The sequence below is a fragment of the Sceloporus undulatus genome, chromosome 6 (assembly GCF_019175285.1).
Source record: "Sceloporus undulatus isolate JIND9_A2432 ecotype Alabama chromosome 6, SceUnd_v1.1, whole genome shotgun sequence".
NCBI classification, from domain to species: Eukaryota; Metazoa; Chordata; class Lepidosauria; order Squamata; family Phrynosomatidae; genus Sceloporus; species Sceloporus undulatus.
The window spans coordinates 2,391,852-2,415,792 of record NC_056527.1 but is presented as its reverse complement, the minus strand read 5'-3'; the positions used below and the strand labels follow the sequence as shown (position 1 = coordinate 2,415,792).

At 45.3% G+C, this 23,941-nt stretch overlaps 2 protein-coding genes and 2 non-coding genes across 6 annotated transcripts in view; 1 reads left to right on the top strand and 3 right to left on the bottom strand.

Annotated features, from left to right (window-relative positions):
• LOC121932843 (unconventional myosin-Ig-like) overlaps positions 1–2,885 on the bottom strand; it is a 59,906-nt gene extending 57,021 nt beyond the window's left edge. The window contains exons 1-2 of the mRNA XM_042471855.1: positions 2,791–2,885; positions 628–856 (exon numbers count right to left, since the gene is read on the bottom strand). Coding sequence (XP_042327789.1) covers positions 628–856; positions 2,791–2,885 — 324 coding nt within the window. The remainder of the gene's footprint in view (positions 1–627; positions 857–2,790) is intronic.
• Positions 2,886–11,291: 8,406 nt separating this feature from the next.
• On the bottom strand, positions 11,292–11,429 carry LOC121935863. Its single transcript, XR_006104885.1, has one exon. It is a non-coding gene; the product is annotated as a small nucleolar RNA SNORA9 (small nucleolar RNA).
• Positions 11,430–12,251: 822 nt separating this feature from the next.
• LOC121935864 lies at positions 12,252–12,391 on the bottom strand. The gene has a single exon (XR_006104886.1). It is a non-coding gene; the product is annotated as a small nucleolar RNA SNORA9 (small nucleolar RNA).
• A 2,145-nt stretch (positions 12,392–14,536) lies between these two features.
• The window catches only part of CCM2 (CCM2 scaffold protein), a 38,630-nt gene continuing 29,225 nt past the window's right edge, over positions 14,537–23,941 (top strand). The window contains exon 1 of one of the 3 annotated variants that reach the window (XM_042474774.1): positions 14,537–14,764. In XM_042474774.1, the coding sequence (XP_042330708.1) occupies positions 14,714–14,764 (51 nt within the window). In that variant the 5' untranslated portion in view covers positions 14,537–14,713. Of the gene's footprint in view, positions 14,765–16,183; positions 16,502–23,941 lie in introns of those variants that run through there. The other 2 variants (XM_042474775.1, XM_042474776.1) reach the window with 2 other exon arrangements.

Here is a 23,941-nt window from a genome sequence, read left to right as displayed (position 1 = left end):
TTCCAATGTCTCAGGGAACCGAGACACCCGCAATGTATCATTGGGGGTCACCAAAACATGAGGAACATGGGCCTGAACAGACGGGCCATAATAAAGCTGCTTCAGGCATTTTGGAGGTATGCTGTTAAATAAACACAGCATCTTAAAGAGTCCAGAGGCTGCCAAAGCTGTGCTCCAGTCCTTAGCATCATTTAAACAGCATACATCCAAAGTGACCCGAAGCACGTTATTTTGGCCTCTAAACCATTGATTTAGAGCATTGAAACAGGAAATGCTCAAATCAGCCAACGACTGCGGGAGGCTGCCAGACCATAAATATCCCGGCAACTCCTTTGGGAGGTCATCATTGCTGACAACCAACCATTCGGTGGAAGCAACACTTCATCTTTGATTTTGGCTTGTGTTTCCAGGACAAAACCTTGGACCTTGCATCATAGGCTGACATCCCACTCAACACCCCTTTGGATCGATGCCTTGATTATTGTGTACCCACTGACCTGAACTGCCTGGACCCTGAGACTGTATACACCTGTGGGTAAACTCCTCTGTGATACTGTCTCATTGCCTGACCGACTTTGCTTGGTATTTTGCCCCAGCAAGGCCCCAAGGCAGACAATGCAGGACTACCTGATGAACAATGCAGGTATCTTTGGCCCTCCGCTTCATGGCCTTGTAGGCGGCATCGCCACGGCGTAGAGATGAGGCGGCCTTTCGAGAGCTCCCGGCCCCGATAAGCTCAATCATGTCCTTCCCATAAAGCTCCGTTTGCTTGTAAGGTTTCATAGAGACCACCATTCCCCGATGTAGGTTAGATGCGCCCCTTCTCAAACCGTGGGAACCGAAAAAGGTGACACTGCTGAGGGCAGAGAACATTAGAGGAGAGGAAGGGATGCACCTTACAGGCATAGGCTTACCTGCAACAAGTTACTGGCAGGATATATAAACAATGCAGTAAGGAATGGATGTTTTGGAAGGATGCAATGAGAAGGAACCATGGGGTTGTCCTCAGCGGCTGAAAGAAATGGTCTGCCTCATTTCAAACTCACCTGTTTAGATGCGGCTCATGGCCAAAACGGGAGGAAAATGGACCCAGCCACACTTGGGGGCTTAAACACATAAATCATTGATTTCTCCAATTCAGGCCAGAAAGAGCAAACTATCATAGAACCTAGAGTTGGGAAGAGACCCCGGGGCCATCCATTCCAACCCTATTCTGCCATGCAGGAACTCTCAGTCAAAGCATCTCGGACAGATGGCCATCCAGCCTCTGTTTAAAGACCTCCAAGGAAGGAGACTCCACCACAATCCTGAGAAGGAGTGGGTTCCACTATTGAACAGCTCTCAGTGTCAGGAAGTTCCTCCTAATGCTTAGACGGAACTCTTTTCCGTAGTTTGAATCCACTGTCCATGTTCTCGTCGTTGGAGCAGCAGAAAACAAGTTTGCTCCCTCCCAATGCGACACCCCTTCAAATACTTAAACGAGGCTATCATTTCACCTCTTAACCTCCTGTTCTCTAGGCTAAACATACCCAGCTCCCTAAGCTTCCTCATAAACGGTCATACTTGGGCCACAACACCCAATGTGGTAACCCCCCCCCCCCCACCAGGACCTCTTCCTATAACGCACCAAACAGAATCCTTAGTAAGGTTTTTTTTTTTTTTGTGTACAAGCATTACCCATAAAGCATGGTTCCCAACATCACTGAACTAATGGTAACAGCTATGACATGAGCAACTAGCAAAATCAAAATTATACTTATTTTTTAATGGATTTAATTAAAATATCATAAGCACAGTCAATGCATAGTTTCATGGGTGAAGTAAAAGATTGGTTTTAAAGTTTATTTCTTTTTAAATAAAATTTCAAATAATATATATTTTATTTTTTATTAAAAGAAATTAAACTTAAACATCTTTTTTTAAAAAATTATAATTTGATTTTAAAAAATCTGGACCTCTCCTTTCTCCTCTCACTGAACCTCGCCCCATTCACCCCATCTCTGCCAGCATTTTTCACAGAAACCGGCAAATGCCACTGTGGGTTTCTGCCAAGATGCAGATATTTGAGGAGCAGTGGTGTCACCCCATTTTGGGTGAACCCTGGTGTGGTCCATACTCCATGCACTCTCTATTGACACCATTGGGGGGGGGGGGGGGCTTGGAAACATCTCATTCACAGGATCACCATGAGGTCAACTTAGAATCATGGAGTTGGGAGAGACCCCAAGAAGGGCCATCCAGTCCAACCCCATTCTGCCATGCAGGAACTCCCAATCAAAGCATCCCTGACAGATGGCCATCCAGCCGCTGTTTAAAGACCTCTAAGGAAGGAGACTCCACCACTATCTTCAAGGAAGAAGTGTGTTCCACTGTCAAACAGCCCTTACTGTCAGAAAGTTCCTCCTAATATTGAGCTGGAATCTCTTTTCCTGGGGCTTGCATCCATTGCTCCATTGGGTCCTGTTCTCTGGAGCAGCAGAAAACATGCTTGCTTCATCCTCAGTATGACATCCCTTCAAATATTTAAACAAGGCTATCATATCACCTCTTGAAGGTAGATAACAACAAACAACAACTTAACAGAGAGGAGAGGGCACAATCTTGCCCTTCCCAGGAGACTCAGACAGAAGCAAACTGCTGCTGCCTCTCCTAGCTTTTCTGTTCTCCCTCATTAAGAACTTTAGCCATAATTGTACATGTCCTAGTTTCCATCTGGGACATGGCAGAAGAGATGCATCCCTCACCCCAGCTGCCCCTCCTTCTCTTCCTCCAGACCCTGATGTTGGTTACCTGAGCTTCAGGTTGTCCATGAAGTCCTCCAGGGTCACACGGTCCAGGAGGACAAAGTCGGCTTTGCCAAACTCTAAGCTCTCTTGCTCAGCCATGTTGGCTGATGATGGTAGGCCACTCAGCCAGACACTCCCTGAAGGACCGTGGCCAAAAGAGATGGAGGGAAAGACGACGTGGGGCAGCTCTGTGTGTGCCAGCGGCCGAGGAAGAGGAGGCAGATGATTCAGCTCCAGAGAGTGGCTGCTGGTGGGGCCAGCTTCCTGCTCTGAGGTTCCTTCTGAGCCGAGAGGGTGGGGACCTGTGGTTTGCAGAGTCTCTTTTGAGCTGCTCCGGGTTCCGGTTCTTGGTCGGACGTCATTACACCACATTGCACAGTTAAGCAGCAAAGAAATCCAACATACACATGGGAGTCTTCACTACATACAAGGGCGGCCAGTGTGACATAGTGGTTTGAGTGTTGGACTAGGACTCTGGAGACCGGGGTTCAATTCTCAGCTCAGAATGAGTAAGGCACATGCTCTCAGCCTCAAGGGAAGGTCATGGCAAACCTCCTCTGAATCAATCTTGCCAAGGAGATCCCATGCTAGGGTTGGCTTTGGGGTCACCATAAGTTGCAAACAACTGAAGGCACGCAACAACAAGGGCAACGCAACAGGTGGCACCAGGGCCAATTTTCCAGTCTCTAGGGTTGCACTGTACTGCAGAAGTATGCAGTTTGACACTGCTTCAACTGACCCTATCATAGGGTTTTCTTGGTAAGTTTTTCAGAGGGGGGTTGCCATGACCATCCTCTGAGGCTGAGAGAGTATGACTTGCCCAAAGCCACCCAGTGGGTTTTCAAAGCACAGCCGGGATTCGAACTTGGTCTCCAGAGTCATAGTTCAACATTCAAACTGCTACACCACACTGACTCACCTGAGGGTCTCCATTGTCCATTGCTGCAAACTGAGGCAACATCCACACTGGAGAAATAACCTGGTTTGGCACCGCTTTGTCTGACTCAAGGCTATTTAATTCTGGGAGTTGGAGTTTGTTGTGGGGCCCAGAATGGAGTTCTGGACCCCACAACAAACTCCAACTCCCAGAATTCCATAGCCTTGAGTCAGACAAAGCGGTAACAAACCAGGTTATTTCTCCAGTGTGGATGCCGCCTTAGTTCAAAATGCCAAAGTAGTTGGGACCATATCAACAGAGTAAGAAGCGTGGCAGAATCTTGCCTTTCCCAGTTCGCTCAGGGAAGACCAACCGTTGCAGCCTCTCCTAACTTGTTTTTGATAACATTTGCCATCCTGAGCAAACTCTGAAGTTGTGTGGCTTCACATGTCCCAGTTTACATCTGTGAAATGTTAGAGAACATGAAAAAGTGGTTGCATATTGGATACTAAGGCAGATTTCTGGTATAACTGTGCTTCAAAACCCTTTGATCAGAATGAATACAGCTTCTGATTTGAACCTTGCAAGCTACAAAACAATTAAAGTGCTCCCTTAAAGTCATCACTTACACTAGCACACAACTCATAAATAACTATCTGTGGCTTTTATTTTGTGCCCCTAAAAGTCATAAATGAAGGGCACATGTGTAGCATTCAGAACCTGTTTGACTTCTGCATTGACTTTCTCCCCGCCTGGCCTGTTTTTCTCTAAAAGGACACTAACGTTTATGTGACATTTGTAGGTCTTTCTTTCCTTCCTGCAAAGGAAACAACTCACCTCCAGCACCGGCAAAGGGGACTTTCCTTTCCCAAAAGCGAAGTTCAAGTGACACATGCAGGGTTTCCCAACCTCCTGCCTTCTTTCCTCAACTTAGAAGGAATCTCAGAGTGACACTGCTGTCTTTAGAAGTGTGTATGTCTATTTCCCACATTTCTTAACACTCGATTTGTTACACTTTCCTTGCAAAGGGCATATTCTGTGCAGCTGTGGTTGATGCTTAACGTATTGTGCTTAATAACCTCACAAGGTGAGATCACCCTTCAGTCTCATCATCATGGAGCAGCCCCTATGACTTTACACACAGTTGTCCCTAAATCCCAGGTTTTAGCCCAGAAGTCTTAGGGCTTGGAATAGTCCTGCTGCCGCAAGCCCAGGCAAATATAGCGCTCTGGAACAAGCAGATCACAGAACAAGTTATAATCACTGTTGTTGTTGTTGTGTGCCTCCCAAGTCTTTTCCAACTTATGGCAATCCTAAGGCAAACCTATCATACAGTTTTCTTTCAGAGGGGGTTTGCCATCATTTTCCCTTGAGGCTGAGAGAGTGTGACTTGCCCAACATCACCCAGTGGGTTTCCATGGCAGAGCTGGGAATCAGACCTGGTCCTCTTGAGTCCAATGCTCAAACTACTACTCTACGCTGGCTCTCACAGTAATTATCTGCAATTAATAATTATCTATTAGTTACTTTGGGGTAACAAAGGTAATTAAATAATACAGTATTTAAAAAGTCATGTAATGTACCAAGAGTGAAGCAAAATCCATTGGTATTAATGATCTTTAGTTACTTTACCAGCTTTCAGTTTGGATTTGCTTGCACTGGGAAGATGAGTTAAATGACATCTCCAAGGAATGCCTTCCAATCCTACAGTTCGAACATTCAGGGCATTTTTAGATCCTTTTTGACAAGGATTTTGAAAGTTTTATACCACATATTCTAAGGAAAAGAATTGGGAACCAACCCTTGTTGTTTCTGAATCAGTGGCAGCATCATGTTTGGGTTTTAGCTCTTTCAGAGGAGCTTGAAACAGAAGATACAAAATTGGACTCAGAATGACTCACAACCAGATCCATCTGTGGAAACATGGTTCACTTTTCTTTGTTTTGCCCATCGTGACACAGCAGGCTTTCGTCATTCCCCCGCTTCTCACGGGCCACATTTTGAGAAATGCATTTGGACGTCAACTCCCAGGCTTCTGGCAGCCGGTGGGGCAATCCAAAGGAGAGCAAACAGGAAAAAGCACCGGAAGAGATGAGGGCCAAGGCTCTCTGACCAGCCTTGTTGAGCTCCTGGGCACCTTTCTGGGCGAAACCTCCAACCTTGTCCTGTGGTTAAGAGCGTCATTTCCTCTTTTGAGAAGAATGCGACACTGGGTTATGGGTCGCTCAAAAACTTGCCTCCTGGGGACTGAACAGGATCAGGATAGTCAGTTAAAAAGAGCGGAGCCACACAGGGACAAGTTTAGTAGCCATGTGCATTTTGGAGCTACAAAACTAAGACCAACCTCTTTCACAGGTCCAAAACACACTGCAGAAATAATCCAGTTTGAGACCACTTTAACTGCCCAGGCTCAATGCTAGCAAATTCTGGGAACTGTAGTTTTGTGAGACATTTAGCCTTGTCTGTCAGACTCAGAGAGCTCTGGTGCCACAGTGAACTACAATTCCCAGCATTCCCTAGCACTGAGCCAGGTCTCAAACTGGAATATTTCTGAAGTGTTTTGGACCTTACTAGGCTGCATCAACAGAAGTAAAGAGCCTAGATTGAGAGAAGTAACAGTGCCACTCTCTTCTGCTTTGGTCAAGCCTCACCTGGAATAATCCTGTGTCAAGGTTTGGGCACCACAATTCAAAAAGGATGTGGAGAAGATGGAGACTGTCCAGAGGAGGGTGACCAAAATGGTGAAGGGTCTGGAAACTAAGTCCTATGAGGAATGACGTAAGGAGTTGGGTATGTTTAGCCTGAAGAATAGATGGTTAAGAGGAGACATGATAGCCATGTTTAAATTTTGTGTCATATGTGTAAGGCAGGGGTAGGCAACCTTTTTGAGCCGGGGGCCGGGTTGCTGTCCCTCAGGCAACTGGGGGGCCGAAGCCAAAAAATAAATAATTAAATATTTTTTAAAAAATTAAATATATAAATAAACCAGGACAAATGTAGGACAAAATTTTCAAATGGAAGACACTTTTTTTAAAAAAATGGAGGACACGTGAAAAAAATTTGCTGATTTTTAAAAAAATGTTAATACAAATGCATGTTTCTAAGGCTTCTACAGACAATTGCCCTCCAAAGGCCCCGGTGGCAATCGGTGGCAGGACCAGGCTGGGGCCGGTCCCAAGGCCTTGCCGGCCCGCATCCGGCCCGCATCCGGCCCACAGGTTGCCTACCCTTGTGTAAGGGTGTCATATGTGTAAATTTTGTAAGGGTGTCATATGGAAGAATAGGAGATGACACCAAATTAGGAGGAATAGCTAATACCCCAGAGGACAGGATCAAGATCTAAAATGACCTGAATAGACTAGAAAGCTGGGCCAAAGCTAACAAAATGAAATTCAACACGGAGAAATGTAAGGTATTGCACTTAGGGCGGAAAAATAAAATGCAGATATAGGATGGGTGACACCTGGCTGAATGAAACTACGTGTGAAAGGGATCTAGGAGTCCAAGTAGACCACAAGTTGAACATGAGTCAACAGTGTGATGCGGCAGCTAAAAAGGCCAATGCAATTTTAGGCTGCATCAATAAAAGTATAGTGTCTAGATCAAGAGAAGTAATAGTGCCACTGTATTCTGCTTTGGTCAGGCCCCACCTAGAATATTGTGTCCAGTTCTGGGCGCCACAATTCAAAAAGGACATTGAGAAACTGGAGCGTGTCCAAAGGAGGGCGACAAAAATGGTGAAGGGTCTGGAAACCATGCCTTATGAGGAACGACTTAGGGAGCTGGGGAGGTTTAGCCTGGAGAAAAGAAGGTTAAGAGGTGATATGATAGCCCTGTTTAAATATTTGAAAGGATGTCATGTTGAAGAGGGAGCAAGCTTGTTTTCTGCTGCTCCAGAGAACAGGACCTGGAACAATGGATGCAAGCTCCAGGAAAAGAGATTCCACCTGAACATTAGGAGGAACTTCCTGACAGTAAGGGCTGTTCGACAGTGGAATGCACTCCTTCCTCGGAGGGTGATAGAGTCTCCTTCCTTGGAGGTCTTTAAACAGAGGCTGGATGGCCATCTGTCAGGGATGCTTTGATTTGGATTTCCTGCATGGTAGGAGGTTGGACTGGATGGCCCTATGGTCTCTTCCAACTCTACGATTCTATGATTCTATGAAATGCCGCCCAATCACTGGGAATCCGGGCGGCTTACAACAGAGAGGATAATAGATAATATGGAAGGAGCAAGCTTGTATTCTGCTGCTCCAGAAACCAGAACACTGAGCAATGGGTTCAAAGTACAGAACAAGAGATTCCACCTAAACATTAGGAAGGCCTTCTGGATGGCAAGAGTTGTTAAGTCTCCTTTGGAGGCTGTTTTTAAACAGAGACTAGATGGCCATCTGTCAGGAGTGTTTTGATGGTGTCTTCTTGCATGGCAGGATCGGGATGAATTGGATGGCCCTTGGGATCCCTGCCAACTCTGGGATCCTTTGCTAGGGGAGAAAATGCATGAAAAGTGGTACAACTAGACAGCAATCACAGAACCTTAACTGGAAAGGACGCCAAGGGCCATTCAGTGCAACCTGCCACCATGTCAGAAGACACAACTAGTGCACTCCTGAAATATGTCCATCCAACCTCTAAAGACCTCCAAAGATGGAGAACCCACTATCCTTTGAGACAGTCCATCCCACTTTTGAACAATGGTTAGACTGGCTGAAGGAGGCGGCAGTGGTTCTGGAACTGCCATCCAAAGAGGAACTTTGCCATGATCTGCAACTCAGGAGGTTGGGTTTAATACCCCCTTAATCTCTTCAGCTCAGGATCTATGTCCTCCACTCCCAACACTGCCCAGATGCCCTTATCCAGTCCTTTCTAAAACCATTTCTTCAGGTATCTCCTGATTGGAACAGTACAGGCAGGAAACAAAGATGGCACAGGATGATGTGATTTGTATCTCTATAAAAAGAACTGTGGGCTCCCTGGGCAGAGGAAGTGAACTTCCTCTTTCAGGCTGACATTTGACTGCTGCATCTTTCCCAGGTTGAGTCAGCCAAAAAGACCCAGAATAAAACCAGTCTGGCCCGGGGGTGTCCCATGACATAGGGCTGTGACTACCACCTCAAAGCAAGCAGTAGCTGCTAAAGGCCTTCTCTGGTGTGGCACCTGTCACCCTTCCCCTGGAGTATCAACTGGTGCCAATACTGCCATCGTTCTGGTGCAAAGTGAATACAAAACTATTCACTGAATACTATGGCACTGAACTAACTGGTTTTACACAAAACCCTCACAAATATGCAGACCTGAATTATTTTAAACTACTCTAACCAGTTCTAAATCTGTATTTTTAACTGGGTATATTGTCTAGAATGTTTTCAGCCTTAACAAATGATTTCACTTTTACACAATTGAAACTCTTTGGGTTGGTTTTATTGTACATTGCCCAGAGACCTTAGACAGAGTGGGAGAGAGTGAAGCCACATTGAGTCCCTGTACTGGGAGGAAGGCAGAATAACATACATACATAAAGACATATCTTAATAAATAAGCCAGCAGCCACAGCAGGTGCTTGGACAGAAACACTCTCCAAAGACATCCATCATCTCAGCAGCCGGATGGCACAGGCTGGAGCCTTCCCCTCCTTGCAACCTGGAACAATAAAATGGCCAAAGCATTGGAAGCTGCTCGCTTTGAGTTTTGTAGAAGCTGTGGAAACAAAGGACACTTCTAGACCAAGGTTTCCACCAGCAGTATGCCTTCCCTTTTCCACCACCCATGGCTATCAATTACTTTATACCCACCTTTCCCCCAAGACTGGGACTCAAGCCATCCAAGCATAGCCTCTGTCAGTCTCACACGGGGCTCCTCGCTTATTCAGAAGTCAGTTCCATGCTGTGGAGACATAGGATAGAAATTCAGCTCTATCTCTTGTAGCTTCAATAGAGAAAGACTTCATGAACATACTAGGATTGGGCTCCCAAGAGCAAGCAGTATGACCATTAGCTCTCAAGCCTCAGGAAGGGCTGCTGGGCCTCCTCCTTACAATGGAGAAGGGAGGAATTCAGGAGGAAGACGCCGCTGGTCTGGGCTCTTGGGGAAAAGAAATAAAGGTATGCTTCCAAATGGAAAACTCTTTGTCATTTTTCTTTCCTTCGGAACCAAGATCAACTTCATCATCTGACTTGCCTCCCCAAATGGCATCTCCTGGAGTTTAACAGCTGTGGAAGGGGAAGCTCTGTATAGGGCACTTTCCTATCAAAAACAGAGGCATAAGCCACTGACAGAATTCTGGCCTCTATGCATTAGTCAGCCCATCTGTACTAGGATGTCTGTGTCACCACCCAAGCACTGTTTATTAATAACCTATTATGGTTGTACCTTCTGTGCTTTAATTCTCTCCCACTCTAGGATACATACTCCCCCTACCCACTCACACAAGCATCGGTATAACAGTCTATGTGCCTGGCTCAGTACATTAACGTCAATACCAAAGAAAAGATGTTAGCCTTCCATATATTTCTCTGACAAGTAGCTGTTGTTATGTGCCTTGAAATATTAGTTTCTGACTTATGGTGTATGTATGTCTATCATGTGGTTTTCTTGGCAAGATTTCTTCAAAGGAGGTTTGCATTGTCCTTCTGTAATGAGTGAGACTGAGAGTGTAAGACTTGCCCAAGGCCACACAGTGGGCTTCCATGGCTGAGTGAAGATTCAAACCCAGTTCTCCTGGATCCCTAGTCTCTACACAAACACTATGATGGGCTCCTAGAATTTCCTAGCCAGCCTGCCCACCATTTTAGGAGACAGAGTGACTTGCCCAAGTGGGTTTCCAGACCACAGATTCAGTGCCTGGTCTCCTGGAGTCCTTGTCCAAGACTCAAGCCACTATACAGTGGGCCCTTGGTATCTGCTGTGGTTTGGTTCCAGGGCCCCCATGTGGATAACAAAATCTGTGGATGCTCAAGTCCCAATAACCACAGTGGCATAGTAAAATGGGGGCCTTGATATAAAATGGCAAAATCAAGGTTTAGTTTTTGGAATATTTTCAACCTGTGGATGGTTGAATCCATGGATGCAGAAGCCGCAGATACAGAGGGGGCCAACTGGACGACATTATCTCTCCTGATAAAACCAGCAAGATTTTTTTTTTAAAAAAGGATGAAGAATAGGAAGAATAAGGTATCTGTTTAACTTTTACAAAGGAAAATAAGACGAGACCACTAAATATTGAAGACGTCCAGGCTACAGTATTTACAACTGGATGTGAAAGCTCATTCTGTGGCCTGCTAAAAAGATAAATGTCTGAGTCTTACAGCAAATCAAGTCAGAACTGACAGTGGAAGCATTACTTCAATTTATCGAAGACGGGATCCAATTCAACAGAAAGGGCAAGTGCTTGATAAACCAGGAATCAGTAGGAAAACAGAGACCACACTAAAGCTAGATAGACTGCAAGGCAGTCATGGCTGCCTTGCAAGATCTGAGCAGGGCTGAGGACGACTGGGGATTTTAGAGGTTTCTCATTCATAAGATTGTTGTAAGTTGAAGTCAACTGGATGGCAAATACCAACAACAACAACTAAGAGCATGATAAAGAAATGCACCAAATGATGCATGGTGGGGAGAATATGGGCAAGGCTTGTTTGAGATTTCTATAACCTCTCTCTGAAGTTGGAGCAGAGAAAGGCCTCAAACCATCACATTTCTGATCTTGCAAGCGCTACAGGAATGATCAGGGTCATGGGGAAGACCTGGCCACGCTGGAAGGCTTGCGAGGAAGAGAGACAGAGAGACAATAACGTATAGCTCAACATATACTGTAGATAAGAAAGGGAACTTCCTGCTTCATTTACAAGTGTTCATCAAGAAATCCTCTGCTTAAATGATTCCCTGTTGTAAACATTCAAAGTTTCTGCTGGCTGACTTTCACATACTGTTTACTTTGACAAACAAATTAAAGCAAACTTAGCCAGGACAGCCCAAAGGTATTGATGAATGGCAGGCAGGGAAGATGTGCTTCAAGCTAAATGTTAAAGTTTCCTGGTTGTAAAAGGATACAAAAGCTGGATTCCAAGAACCATTCAGCTGTCTCGCCTTTGGACCCTTCCAGGTGGACCTATTTCTGCACAAATAAAAACTTTCCCCCCATTCCCTTTGCTTGAGTTGCTTCTGCTGATTTGGACCCTCTGCTGGGGAAGGAATTTCCCTCTTGTGACAAAGCCACCCCAAGATGCTTGGAGCCTGCAAACATCCCACAAGCCACATAGCAAATGCTCACCTCTTCCCTCCTGAGCTGGAGGGAGCCAGAAAGTGCCCTGGGATCCCCGGTCAGACTCCATCGCCATTTTATTCAGCCCCACTGGGTCCACCTTGAGCCACATCCTCAGAGACTGGACTGAAAGACCAAGCAAAGAAAGGCATTAGTTAAACATTAGGAGCCTGGGAGCTTCGGCACCCCATCTTCACTTCAAAAGGATGCCAGGATAATGTATGACTCTTTCCTAAGCTGTTCTTCTGGGATGTAGTCAAGTAACACCATGGTTTTTGGGGGTTCATTTTCATTTGGATAAAGCTGGTTTGCACATTCCCCCGGAAAGGCTTGGCCGAGATTTCTATAACCTCTCTCTGAAGTTGGGGCAGAGAAAGGCCTCAAACCGTCTCAAACGCCTCCTCTAGCAAGAGCCACAGGAATGGCCAGGGTCACTCCACAGACCCAGCCATGCTGGAAGCCTTGCGAGTGCGGCCTTCTGGGAAGGAAACAAAGGCGCCATTTACCTCCAAGAAGTCTTGTGTGGAAAGACTTACAGCCATGGCAGCAGAGGCAGGATTTCCTTGGCAGCTTTGCAGATGATCTTCTGAAATTCAAACATTCCACAGAGACAAATCTAAGAGGTGCATCTACACTGCAGAAATAATCCGGATTGATACCACATTAGATGCCAATATGGGATTGGTAGTTTTGGCAGGCGCTGGCGCTCTTCGGCAGAGAAAACCACAGACCCTTGTGAAATTATAAACCCCACAGGTTTCTATAGGATGGAGCTACAAATTGCATTATTTCTACAGTGTAGGTGCAAGAGGGAAGGCTGAAGCCCTTGTGAAACTATAAACCCCATAGGCTTCCATAGGATGGAGGTACACCACTTAAAGTGGGATTAAACTGCATCATTTATGCAGTACAGATACACCCAAAGAAGGCAAAAGACCTTGTAAAACTACAAACCCCATAGGCTTCCATAGGATGGAGCATCATTTCTACAGTCTAGGTGCAAGAAAAGAGGCAAAGGATCCAGTAAAACTATAACTCCCATAGGGTTCCATAGGATGGATATACAATACTGTACTTAAAGTGGAGTTAAAGTGCATCATTTCTACAGTGGAGATGCACCCAGAGAAGGCAAAAGGCCTTGTAAAACTACAAATCTCATAGGTTTCCATAGGATGACGCTACATCACTTAAAATATGAGATCAAACACCATCATTTCCACCATATAGATGCAAAAAGGAAGGCTAAAGACCTTGAAAAACTACAAACCCCAGGGTTACCATAGGATGGAGTTACAGTACTTAAAGTAGGGTCACATGGCATAATTTCTTCACTGTAGGTGCAGCCTACGATTCCCAGCATCCCACTGTTCAAGAACCCGGCTCCCACAACCGAAAGGGCCACGCGCTCCCTCTTGGGAAATGTAGTCCAGCATGGGGCATGAGCACAATGAAAGCCACATTCACCTCCATCGTGCAGCCGTCCGTCTAAATACCGCTCCCCTCCTCAGCCACAGAAGCGAAAGTACCTCTAGGCCACGTTCCAGGTCGCCAAGAGGCCTCCCTCGCCCCGGATGCCGACCGATCCAGCTTCCAGGCCGCCGCTTCTTCCTAGCTCCGCCGCTTCCAAAGCGTGCGCGTGACGTCATCGCGCTCCCCTCCCCACCACCCGCACCGGGCTTGTCCCTTTTGTACGTCTCGCCTGCCCCCTAGCGACCGATGTTGCACTTACATCGGGTATCAGCTGTGACAGACGGAGCCGTCTACCAATCAGAAACCGATTTTCTCCACCGAGTGGGCGGGGAAATAAGGGAGAGCCCAAAGGGCTAGAGACGTTTAGTGTTGTATCATAGACTTCCGAATGAGTGTTTACATTTACAGCTTCGACGTCCTTCGAGGTCTTCCAGACTCAGCTGTGGTTTGTTAAATTTTATTATAATATTATAATTATTATTTATCATTTTATCATTTTATTATTCATTTTATATATATATATATATATATGTATAAAAAGTTATGTAATTTATATATTATATTATAATTTATATATTATATTTATATTATATATATAAAATTATAGTCTATAATTTATATATTGTATAAATATAATATATAAATTTATATGTAAATATTGTAAATAATAATATGTAATTTATATATTAAATTATAATTTATACATATATATATATATATATAATAAATTATTATCTATAATATTTATTGTATCTTATAATTTATATATTATACATAATGTAATGTATTAAGTGTTCTATATTTATTATGAATTATAGTATATAATTATATATATATATATATATATAAATATATAATTTATTGGGTGACATTTTATAACAACACTAAAACAAATAACAATAATGTTTTTATTCGTATCCCGCCTTCTGCGAAGCCTTGCAACGAGACCCACAGCATCCCCTCCAATTTGAGAGTAAAATTACAACCGGAAGTCCTATCAGTTTTGGCGCCGTTTACCTCTTTGGCGCTAGCTCCCCTTTCCGCCCTTGTGGCCGCTCTGGCCTCTGCGTCTCGTCTGCCCTCCCTCCCGGAGGACTGACGTCATCCCCGAAGGTAGCCAGGCAGTGAATGGGGAAAGCGAGGGTCGGGCGCGGTGCATGCCGGGAACGCCGACGCCCAAGATGGCGGCAGGATTGAAAAGTTGTTTCCGCGGCGATGGAGGAGTTGCTGCTGCCGCCGCCGTTTGGGGCTGGTCTTGAGGCTCCGATGGCGGCGTGAAGGAGCCCGGCGGGGAAGATGCCTCCGGGCCCCGCCTGAGCCATGGAGGAGGAAGGCGGCGGAGGCGGAGGCGGAGGCAAGAGGGGCAAGAAGGTGAGCGGAGGGGGCAGGGGAGTGGGAGGGGCGGGCGCCTGCAGGGCGTTGCTCCGGAGGGAGCTCCCTGGCTCTCAGGGACTTCGGAGCGGCTCCTGGGCAGCCCTTGTTAAGACCCCCCCCTTTAAAAACACGTCGGATCTCGGGACTCTTCATTAACATGTGTATCTCTCTTAAAAGGAAGCTTGTTGTGTTTCTTGGCTTCCTTTGTAGGCCGCCTCTCCCAGAATAGTAACCCAAGGCGGCTTCCAAAGATAAATCCGCTAAGGTCCTTTGCAACGAAACATGGAAAGCAGCCCATTATATATATAGATATCTATCTCTGTGTGTGTGTTTATTTTGGGGGCCTTCAAAGGAGCAGAGGCCGCTCCCGGAGGTGCTTTTGGGGGGAGAGAGAAGCTTGTGGGGGCCCTGGTTAATCCCCCCCCCCCTTTGAAAAACCTGGCTCTGAGGAGAGGCTTTGAATTAAAACTACATTGTGTTTATTTGGTTAAAAAGGGTGTTAAAATCCAAGCCACATCCAGAGTTGTTTCTAGCCTGGCTTCCCGTCCTTTTAAACACATTTGAGCTTTTTAAACTGTGTTTTACGAGTGATTTATCATCTGCTTTAACTTCGTAAGAGTTTCGTTCTGTTTTCAGGTAACGCTTTTGTATGTTGTTAACTCTACTTCTCTTTTCAATTGTGAGCCTCCCAGAGTCCCAGGGGTTTTTTGGGGGGGGAAGGAAGCCAGATAAGAATAAATATCATCATCATCATCATTATCAAGCTTATTTCATTTATTTACTTGAAACCTTTAAGCCCTCCTATTCTACAATGGAGCGCACTGATATAGAGAGACTCCCTTAATGCCATTTAAAATGAATGTATTTTAAAATCCCCCCATTATACCGAGGGGTACATTGATAGCTAGAGAAGGAGTCCGTCTGCTATTATACAACGGGGTGCATTGGTACCTAGAGAACAGTTAGTAGTTAACCGGGATCTAGAGAATAGCTAATGGAGTCTTAAAGGACGCTGGAAGCCCCCAGTTGTTCAATGGGGCTCCTGCCCCTTCTCCTCTCACGACCCTCAGACTTTGATGATAGCCAAATAATCAAATGCTAGAAACAGGACCCAAAGATGCATGTTGCGAAGGATGCCTTTTTCATGACCGCCTTTGCCCTGGCGAAGAAGGCGGTGAGATTTGGAAAACTGGCATCAGGAGTTGCACGCCTTCTGGTTGGTCTCATTAAAAGGTATTGCCGTAAATGGTGCTTTGGGTTTTGTATAGTTTTTGTTTTTTTGGAATAGCAGGGACGTTTCCAGATACAAAAGAGGGGGGGGGGGTCCCTTGCTCTCTCCAAAATGTTTCCATGGCATTCACGAAAATCTGAAGGATGTGCATTAGTCTATAGTGAAATATTTGGGAAGCACGCTCTCCTTTCCCCTAAAGATCAAGGTAACAAGGCCATCATGGGCAGAGTGCCCTCAGACATAGGGACCAGGAAATAGCAAAGGTTTCTGATCAACAGGGATTTTTATGGGGTATGGATTCATATGGAAAGAGACCAGATCTCTAGGGGGAAATCCATTCACCTGCCTGCTAGCTGATTGGAACATGAGGGATGATGGCGTGACTGAAACCAAGTGAAGGAGGAGTGACTCAGAGCAATAACTGGAGAAAGGAGAGCAAATTGCAGGTGCGAGGGATGTTCAAATGGAGGGTGAAGAACGGAAGGCTGCCCTGCCAGGTAAAGGTGCTTATTACCACGCTCCCTTTCTTTTTAAATGGCAAATTGCAGCTAGCTGGGAGCGACTGTGAATGCCCAGCAGTACACAACCTCAAAGCATTGTGCTGCTTTCCCCCCTTTTCCTCTGGTTGATTTCCTCCCTTTTTGTAATAGAACAAACTGTTCAACGGCTCACATCAGGTGTGCGGAGCAAATGGAGGACTTGCGTGGGAAATGGCTTTCAAGCGCTAGGCGAGATACCAGGGAGCCTGAAGGAAACTAGAAGATTATTAACCCAATGCAACCAGGAGCCAGAAAGTCTGCGTGCAGAATGTAATTGTGGTTGCTTCACACACAACCACAGCATTTAATGATAATGTCTGTCCCTATATTAAAGCTGTAGTTCTGAGGGAGATATTCCTCCATCTGTGAGGAGACCAGCCCTAATCCTTAAGCAGGAAAATGGCTATCCAGTTTGGTCCTCCACGTTTGCGGCTTTGACTTCTGAGGCTTGGATCATTTGCAGTTTTGATTAATATGTTCTCTCTGGGAATCCTAGGTCCTCCAGCACAGCTCTGCCGGAAATTGACCAAAGAGATGTGTTGGAGAACCTACATTTCCCTACAGAAAGCACACTCTATGCATTTGCAGATCCTCCAGCATGATTCTGTGATCAACTTCTGGCAGATGTTGGCCATAGAGCTGCACTGGAGGACCTGGAGATTCCTAGAGAGGTGTTCTCTCAGGTAAAAAGAATAGTGTTTTTTGTATTTGCGTTCTTTTTCTTTCTTTCTTTTTTACTTTCACGGGGATCCTTCATCCCTAACCCTAGCAAATGTGAAGGGACCACTGTATTTCTCATTTCTAATAGATTGTTTTAACTGTATTGAGCTAAAGGCCAGAGTTGTCCATGAAACAGAGTTATTCCTCATCTTGTGTGTGTGTGATCCGGTTTGTAATGGGGAGAAGGAGAAAAAGAGACAGTGTGGAGAGTGGTGAAAAAGAAGGTAAAGAAGGAAATGTAGTCATGTCGGGTAAAGCTGTGGGTTGAAGAAGGCTGGAGATGGGATGCTAAACCTCAGTGACATGGTAATTTGAGCACATAAATGGGAAATGGCACAGCTTCAACTAAAGCCAGCATAGTTGAATGGTTTGAGGGTTGGATTAAGACTCCAGGGAACTAAGGTTTGAACCCTGGTTTGAAACCCCCTCGGTGCAGAACCACCCTCTCTCAGCCTCAGAGTAAGGCCAAGGTGACAATCCCCTCTGAACAAATATTGCCTAGAAACCACTGTAATAGATTTGCTTTACAGTTGCCATTGGTCAAAGACAACTTGATGGCACACAACGACAATAAAGTGTGGTGAGAACTAACAACAGAATAGAATTGTGGATTCTAACAGCGCACACAATATTATGTATTCTCTTCCGCGTGCCATGACTGCTATTGTTTTGGCATGATTTTTGGTGCTATTCTTTAGATTTTTAGTGGTAGATCTAAGCAACAGAATTCCAGAGGCCTTGGTCCCCCGGCAACTAATATTGGTTGCCCACTATTAGGATTTTAATTTTATGTGGATTTATTGGGTAAAGGCATGGCTGCTGCTTTTTTGGGCTTTGCTCTCAGAAACTGGGGGGCAGGGAGAACCAGGCTTGGTTACAGCTGACAAAGCTTCTGGCTTCCCACCCTTCCTGTGTTTCCTGCAGTTAAATAAGGACTTTGTGGATGAAGGAAGGTCTTTGCCTTGCATTTCCCAGAAGAAAGAAGGAGGCAGTGTGGCTTTTCCTGCATCATAGTAATTCAGAAAGAAATTGGTAAGGGGTTGCATTAGATGATGATCTGCCTGGGATGTTCCATGTAAAGAATTCTGTAAAGTTGAATGGAAACTGTTTATTTGACCATTCTTGCACATGACTGGAACATCATGCAAGGACAATGAAGGCCTTTATTTTGGCCTGATTGTTCAGAAATATGCTTCTGACTCTTCCCAAGAGGAGTGTTCTCATTTAAATGTAGAGCTAATTTGAGTTTGGTTACACTGTGGAATTGAATTAGGTCTGTTGGAATTTCTTTGAGCCGGTGGGAATCCAGAAAAGTACCATCTAGTTATAAAACATTTCTTGCAGAGATTAATTGGTGACTCAAAACATATTAAATCTTCAGTTTATCTGCAGAGATTACCTTTCTGGTTTTGCTCTGCTTGGCAGGCGTTTGGTCGGAGATGGTGATCTTTCACCCATGGTGCAGGTGCAGCAATAATACCGTTCTTTCTCAGCTGCTCCAGTGGGTTCTTTGTCTTTGCCGTGGAAGCTACACTTTGTGGTCCAAGGATTCGTCTTCCCCATGCAGCCCAGTTTTTCTGCAGCAGCTGGAGTGGTGTGCTTAAAAAGTCTGGTTAGAAGTGGTTCAGATATCACTCAGCCTTGGAGCCTGAGGTGAGCTGGGGTCTGTTCCTCACAAGATACGTTTCCCTATTAAACAGTGGAGGGGAGTATTGCATACCTGGCTTTGAGTTCCAGAAGACAAAAATGGAATGCTCCTCTGGGTGGCTGGTGACAAGCAGCCCGCCTCTGTTTATCAGTAGCTGAAAAGGTGTGAGATGGAGGGTTCAGTTGCCTTCATGTCTTGCTAGTGACCCTCCTGTAGTGCACAGAAAGGCCATTCACTGTGCGAACAGAATGCTGCACTAGTTTGCTCCAGAGTCATAGTCCAATCCTCAGTGCTCAAACTGGTACACTGTGCTGGTGGGAAGGAGCGCCACAACCTGGGAGCAACCACTGAGAAGGCGCTCTCCCTTTTTCCCAGTTAGTGGACCTGGGATGGTGGTGGGTCTGAAAGAAAGCCTTCCTCTGAAGATCTTAAAATGTGGGTCAGCTGATATGGGGAGGTATGGTATTTCAGATAGGCTGGACCCAAGCCGTGAAGGGCTTTTGAAGGTTATAACCAGCACTTTGAATTCTGTGTAGAAATGGACTGTTAGGCAAAGAAGCCGTTTGTGGCTCCGTTTTGGTGCCCCTTTAGCTTTAGTTAAGAGGATGTGCAAACTTGATGCAGACACAAAAACATCTCTCTCTCTCTCTCTGTTTTAAACCTTGGTTTTAGGATCCTTAGAGGAATAAGAGCCACCCTATGAGCTCATAACCTTTGAAGCCCATTCTCTCCCCACCCTCTCTAGCCTCAGACATAACTGTGGGAAAAGGAGCTATTTTTATCCTGCATTTCTCACCATAGGAGTCTGCAGTAACGGCCGTTTCAGAAGGTGGCAGCAGAGCCGCCCATTGCGTGACGTGCCAAACCGATTCCCCGACCGACGTGGAGATGAAATCATCCTAAGCCAACTGGTAGTTTGCTTGTAGGCTGGCCGTCACGCTGGACTTGAGAAAAGTTGGAACAGTGGGACATTCTAAGTCATGTTTTGGACAGAACTTTTATCTTCTGCACTCGGCTGGGTTCAGGGCGTGGGTGTGTATTTTTCAGAACGACGTTTTGGTGTGTTCTCTGGTGTCTTTTATATTTGCGAGTCTGTGTGCCTGCTTTCTCCTTCTAAATTGCTTTGCTGGGTTAGGTCAGGGCTGGGCATGGGGTGGACAGTTCCACAATTTAAAATACATATATATATATATATAATTTCCCCACAGTTTCCCCATAATTTTGCTGAAAGTCCCCCAATCATGTGAAAATGTGCAAAAAATAACCCCCACCCCATCCCTTCAAATATCCCAGAATCCCGTACTGTCTCCAAATCCTTCTGTTTCCCTCTGCAGTCTCTCATAATGGTGACAGAAAGTGATGCAATGTCACCTCCTCTCATCTTGAGAGGGACTGCAGAGGAAAATAGTGGCATTTGGGCTTGTGGTAACGAAGAGTTTGTCCCTGGATACCACCCAGTTGCCCATTCTGGATGTAGGTGGTCCAGATGGTCGGGCCTGAACCAGTAGATTCAAATTATGAGAGAGGAGATTTTGGCTAAAGAGTAGGAAAAAAATTCTGATAGTAAGAGTTCTTTTGATAGCAGAACAGACTGCCTTGGAAGGTTGCAGACTCCCCTTCGATAGAAATTTTTAAAACGGAGCTGGGGAGGCCACTTGTCAGGGACCCTTTAGCTGCCGATTCCTGAAGTGGCAGAAGGCTCGAATAGATGACTCTTGGGGACCCCTTTTGACTTCATGATTTCATTATTTATACAGTGGACCCTTCGCATTCACTGGGGTTAGGGGCACAGGACCCCTAGGAAAGTGGAAAAAATTGAGAGAACACCCCTCTAGGAATCTTTAGGTCCTCCAGGGCAATTCTGTGATCAAGATCTGCTAGAAGTTGACTGTGAAATAGCACTGGAGGACCTAGAGATGTGTTCTCTCTAGGTCCCCCAGCGTGACTTTTGGCAGACATTGAGAACAGAGCACGGTGGGTGACCTAGACATTCCTAGAGAGATCATATTAATCAAATCCGTGGATAATCAAATCCACAAAAGACAAAGCTGCAGATGTGAAGGGCCAACTATATTTGCCAGACAGTAAGAAGTTTCAATTGATCTCTTTTATAGAGCTGTACAGTGACACACTACTTATGTCTTCTCCATCTTGGTGCCTGTTGGGCTACATCTGCTGCCATTCCATTTCCCATACTGGCTGAGGCTGTGGGGGGATTGACTGCAAAGCCACTGGGTTTGGAAAAGCTGAATTCAGTAGTAGTAGGCAAGCAAAGTACAGTAGGTTAAAATGTAGTTTTTGGAAGATCTTTCTCTCTTGCTTCCTAAGATCAGCACCCCTTTTCAGAGCCTTTTGTTTCAGACACTGCCTGTCCTGATCAACCCTTTTGTATTCAAAGGAATGCCCTAAAAAGCAGTGAGTTATCTTTTAATCTCATTCCAAAAGGTCACTTTTGAGTGTGGGGTTTTGGTTGTCATTTCTCACCCAGTCATGCAGAGAAAGAACACTTCAATGTCTGGGAAGAAAAATTAGAGCTATAACAGCAAAGGTTAAAAACCATACCAGCCACCTGTCTGTCAAACTTTGGGGAATGATGTCTGTCCTGTGAAGGTTCCCCTCTATCCTTGTTAACAACAAGTAGCATGACCTTGCTGCCTTTTGCTTCTTTCATTGGTGTTTGACACTCACTGAGCTGAAAATAAAGGAGCTGCAAGGCCAATTGTGTGCATGCTTACTCTGAAGTAGATTTTCCTGTGAAACTTGCTCCCGGGAAACTGGGTACATAAAGAAGCTGAACAAAGAAGCAGTCATTTGTAGTCTCCTCTCAGTCTCTAACTCAGAGTGGACAAATGATTTGCTGTCAAGTCAACTTCAACTTATGGTGACCCTACACATGACTAGGGTTATGGCTTTCTTCATTGCATCAATCCCACTGTTGTTCACTCTCCATCTTTCCCTATCGCCTTTACTTTGTGCCTCATATCATCTCCTATGTCCAAAGTATGACAGCCTTACTTTAGTCATCTTGCCTTCCACTGAGAGTTCAGGCTTGATTTGCTCTAAGACCCATTTGTTTGTCATTTTAGCAGTCCACGGTGGTATCAGTACAATTCTTTTGGCAACACATTTCAAATGAGTTGATTTCCTTCTGTCAGCTTTCGTCACTGTCCTGGTTTCACTTCGTTATGTAGAACTTGGAAATACTGTGGCCTGTATGGTTCTGACATTGGTATTTAATAATACCAAATAATTGTAAGGGATTCTATAAAACAAAGAGTTCTTACCGTCAGAAATGTTTTCTTATTGTTTGGTTAGAATCTCTTTTCTTGTCATTTGAATCCAGTGGCTCACATCCTGACTTCTAGAGCAGCAGAAAACAAGCTCTCTCCACCTTTCACATGGCAGATACTGCAGATACTTCAAGATGGCTATCATAGCACCCATCAGGTTTCTCCAGGATTAATACAGGCTATTTTTGCAGCCTTCGATGCCTCCTGACTGCCTTTTCTCTAACAACAACAAAAGTTGTTGTCTCTTCTGGAAACCTCCAGGAGCAAGAGTTAAATTAGTTGCAGGCTTTCCCTTTCACTAACATCAAATACCGTGTGTTCCTGCCCCCCCCTTCCAAATCCAAGAATGGACTTCATGACTTTTGAGCAATCTGTGCAGCCCCAGGGCAAAAAACTAACCAGTGTGGTGACCACCATTTCCCATATGGAATGACTTTTCAGTGTTGGCCAGGACCCTTCAGTGGATAGGATTGTTGTGGCTGGATTGTTGGTCTGCCAATAGTGATGGATGAGCCTTCATGATCATATGTTGGGATTCTGGAGCTTCTCAAATTTACTTGGGTCACTTGAGAAGCCCTGTAACACAGGTGCTGGCAACTGCATGGGGACCAGTGGCCAATTTTTTCCCTAAGCCCCTTGCAGGCCTCACACACATACTTCGGCAACACACACACTAACAGCAATCCCAAATACATCTGTTTTCCTCTGCGCTCCCTTTCAGATGGCGACAGGAAGTGACATTGCATTGTCTCATATCCTGTTGCCATTTTGAGAGGGACTGCAGAGAAACACAGGTATTTGGAGGGTAGCATTGGGTTCTGAGGTGCTTTCTGCATGGTTTTGGGGCAGTATTTGCCCCAAAATCATGTTGAAACTTTTTTTAACAAAATGTGGGCTTGGAGGGTTTTGGGGAGGGACTGCTGGTGTATTCCAGGGACCACAAAGGTGGTGCTTTAGGGGCTATGTCCATCCCTGGGTGCTGCAGTTAGCCCACCTTTGCTCTAAGGCTTGATGGTACAGTGTTCTCCTGCTCTTCTTCTGGCATCAGAGCCTGTGGCTTCAGACCAGATCTTCTCTGAAGCATGATGCTTTCAAATAGAGAAACTACAAAAGGGAAGCTACTGAGCAGCAGCAGTACTGGCAAGTGACACCAGTCGAGGATCTCTTAGAGACAACGGCATTGGTACTTCAGCTAACTTGACAGTGCTGAGCAAAAAAACAATATTGGCAAATCACTCCTCAGTAGCATTCAACTAGAAAGCCATATGATGAGACAACCCAGAATGAAGCAAGAAATAGTGCTGGAAGATGAGACCCCTAGGTCAAGAGGCAAAAATTGAGCAAAGGAAAAGAGAGGGGCCACACTACAGGTGGATTGACTCTGTCCAGCAAACCACAGCTGCCCCGAATCTCTAAGACCAAGCAGTGCAGTTGATGACTAGGGATCCTGTATAGCATTCATAGGTTTGTCGTAAGTCAAAGTGGACTTGATGTCCCATGGCAAAGTGAATGTGTGAATAGGTCTACAGTCAGTAAGTTATGTGGTCACAAGTTGACCACAGAGTTGTGATGGAAGACCTCCAGATGCCTAGAGAAGCTACTTCTCTAGGCATCAAGAGATCCTCCAGCATGACTGAGGTCAACATCCTGCAGTAATATAGCATTTGCCATTATCAGTGGTTCTTGCTATCCATGGTAAGTCTAGGGACATATCCCCCATGAATATGGGGATCAGACTGTACTGCC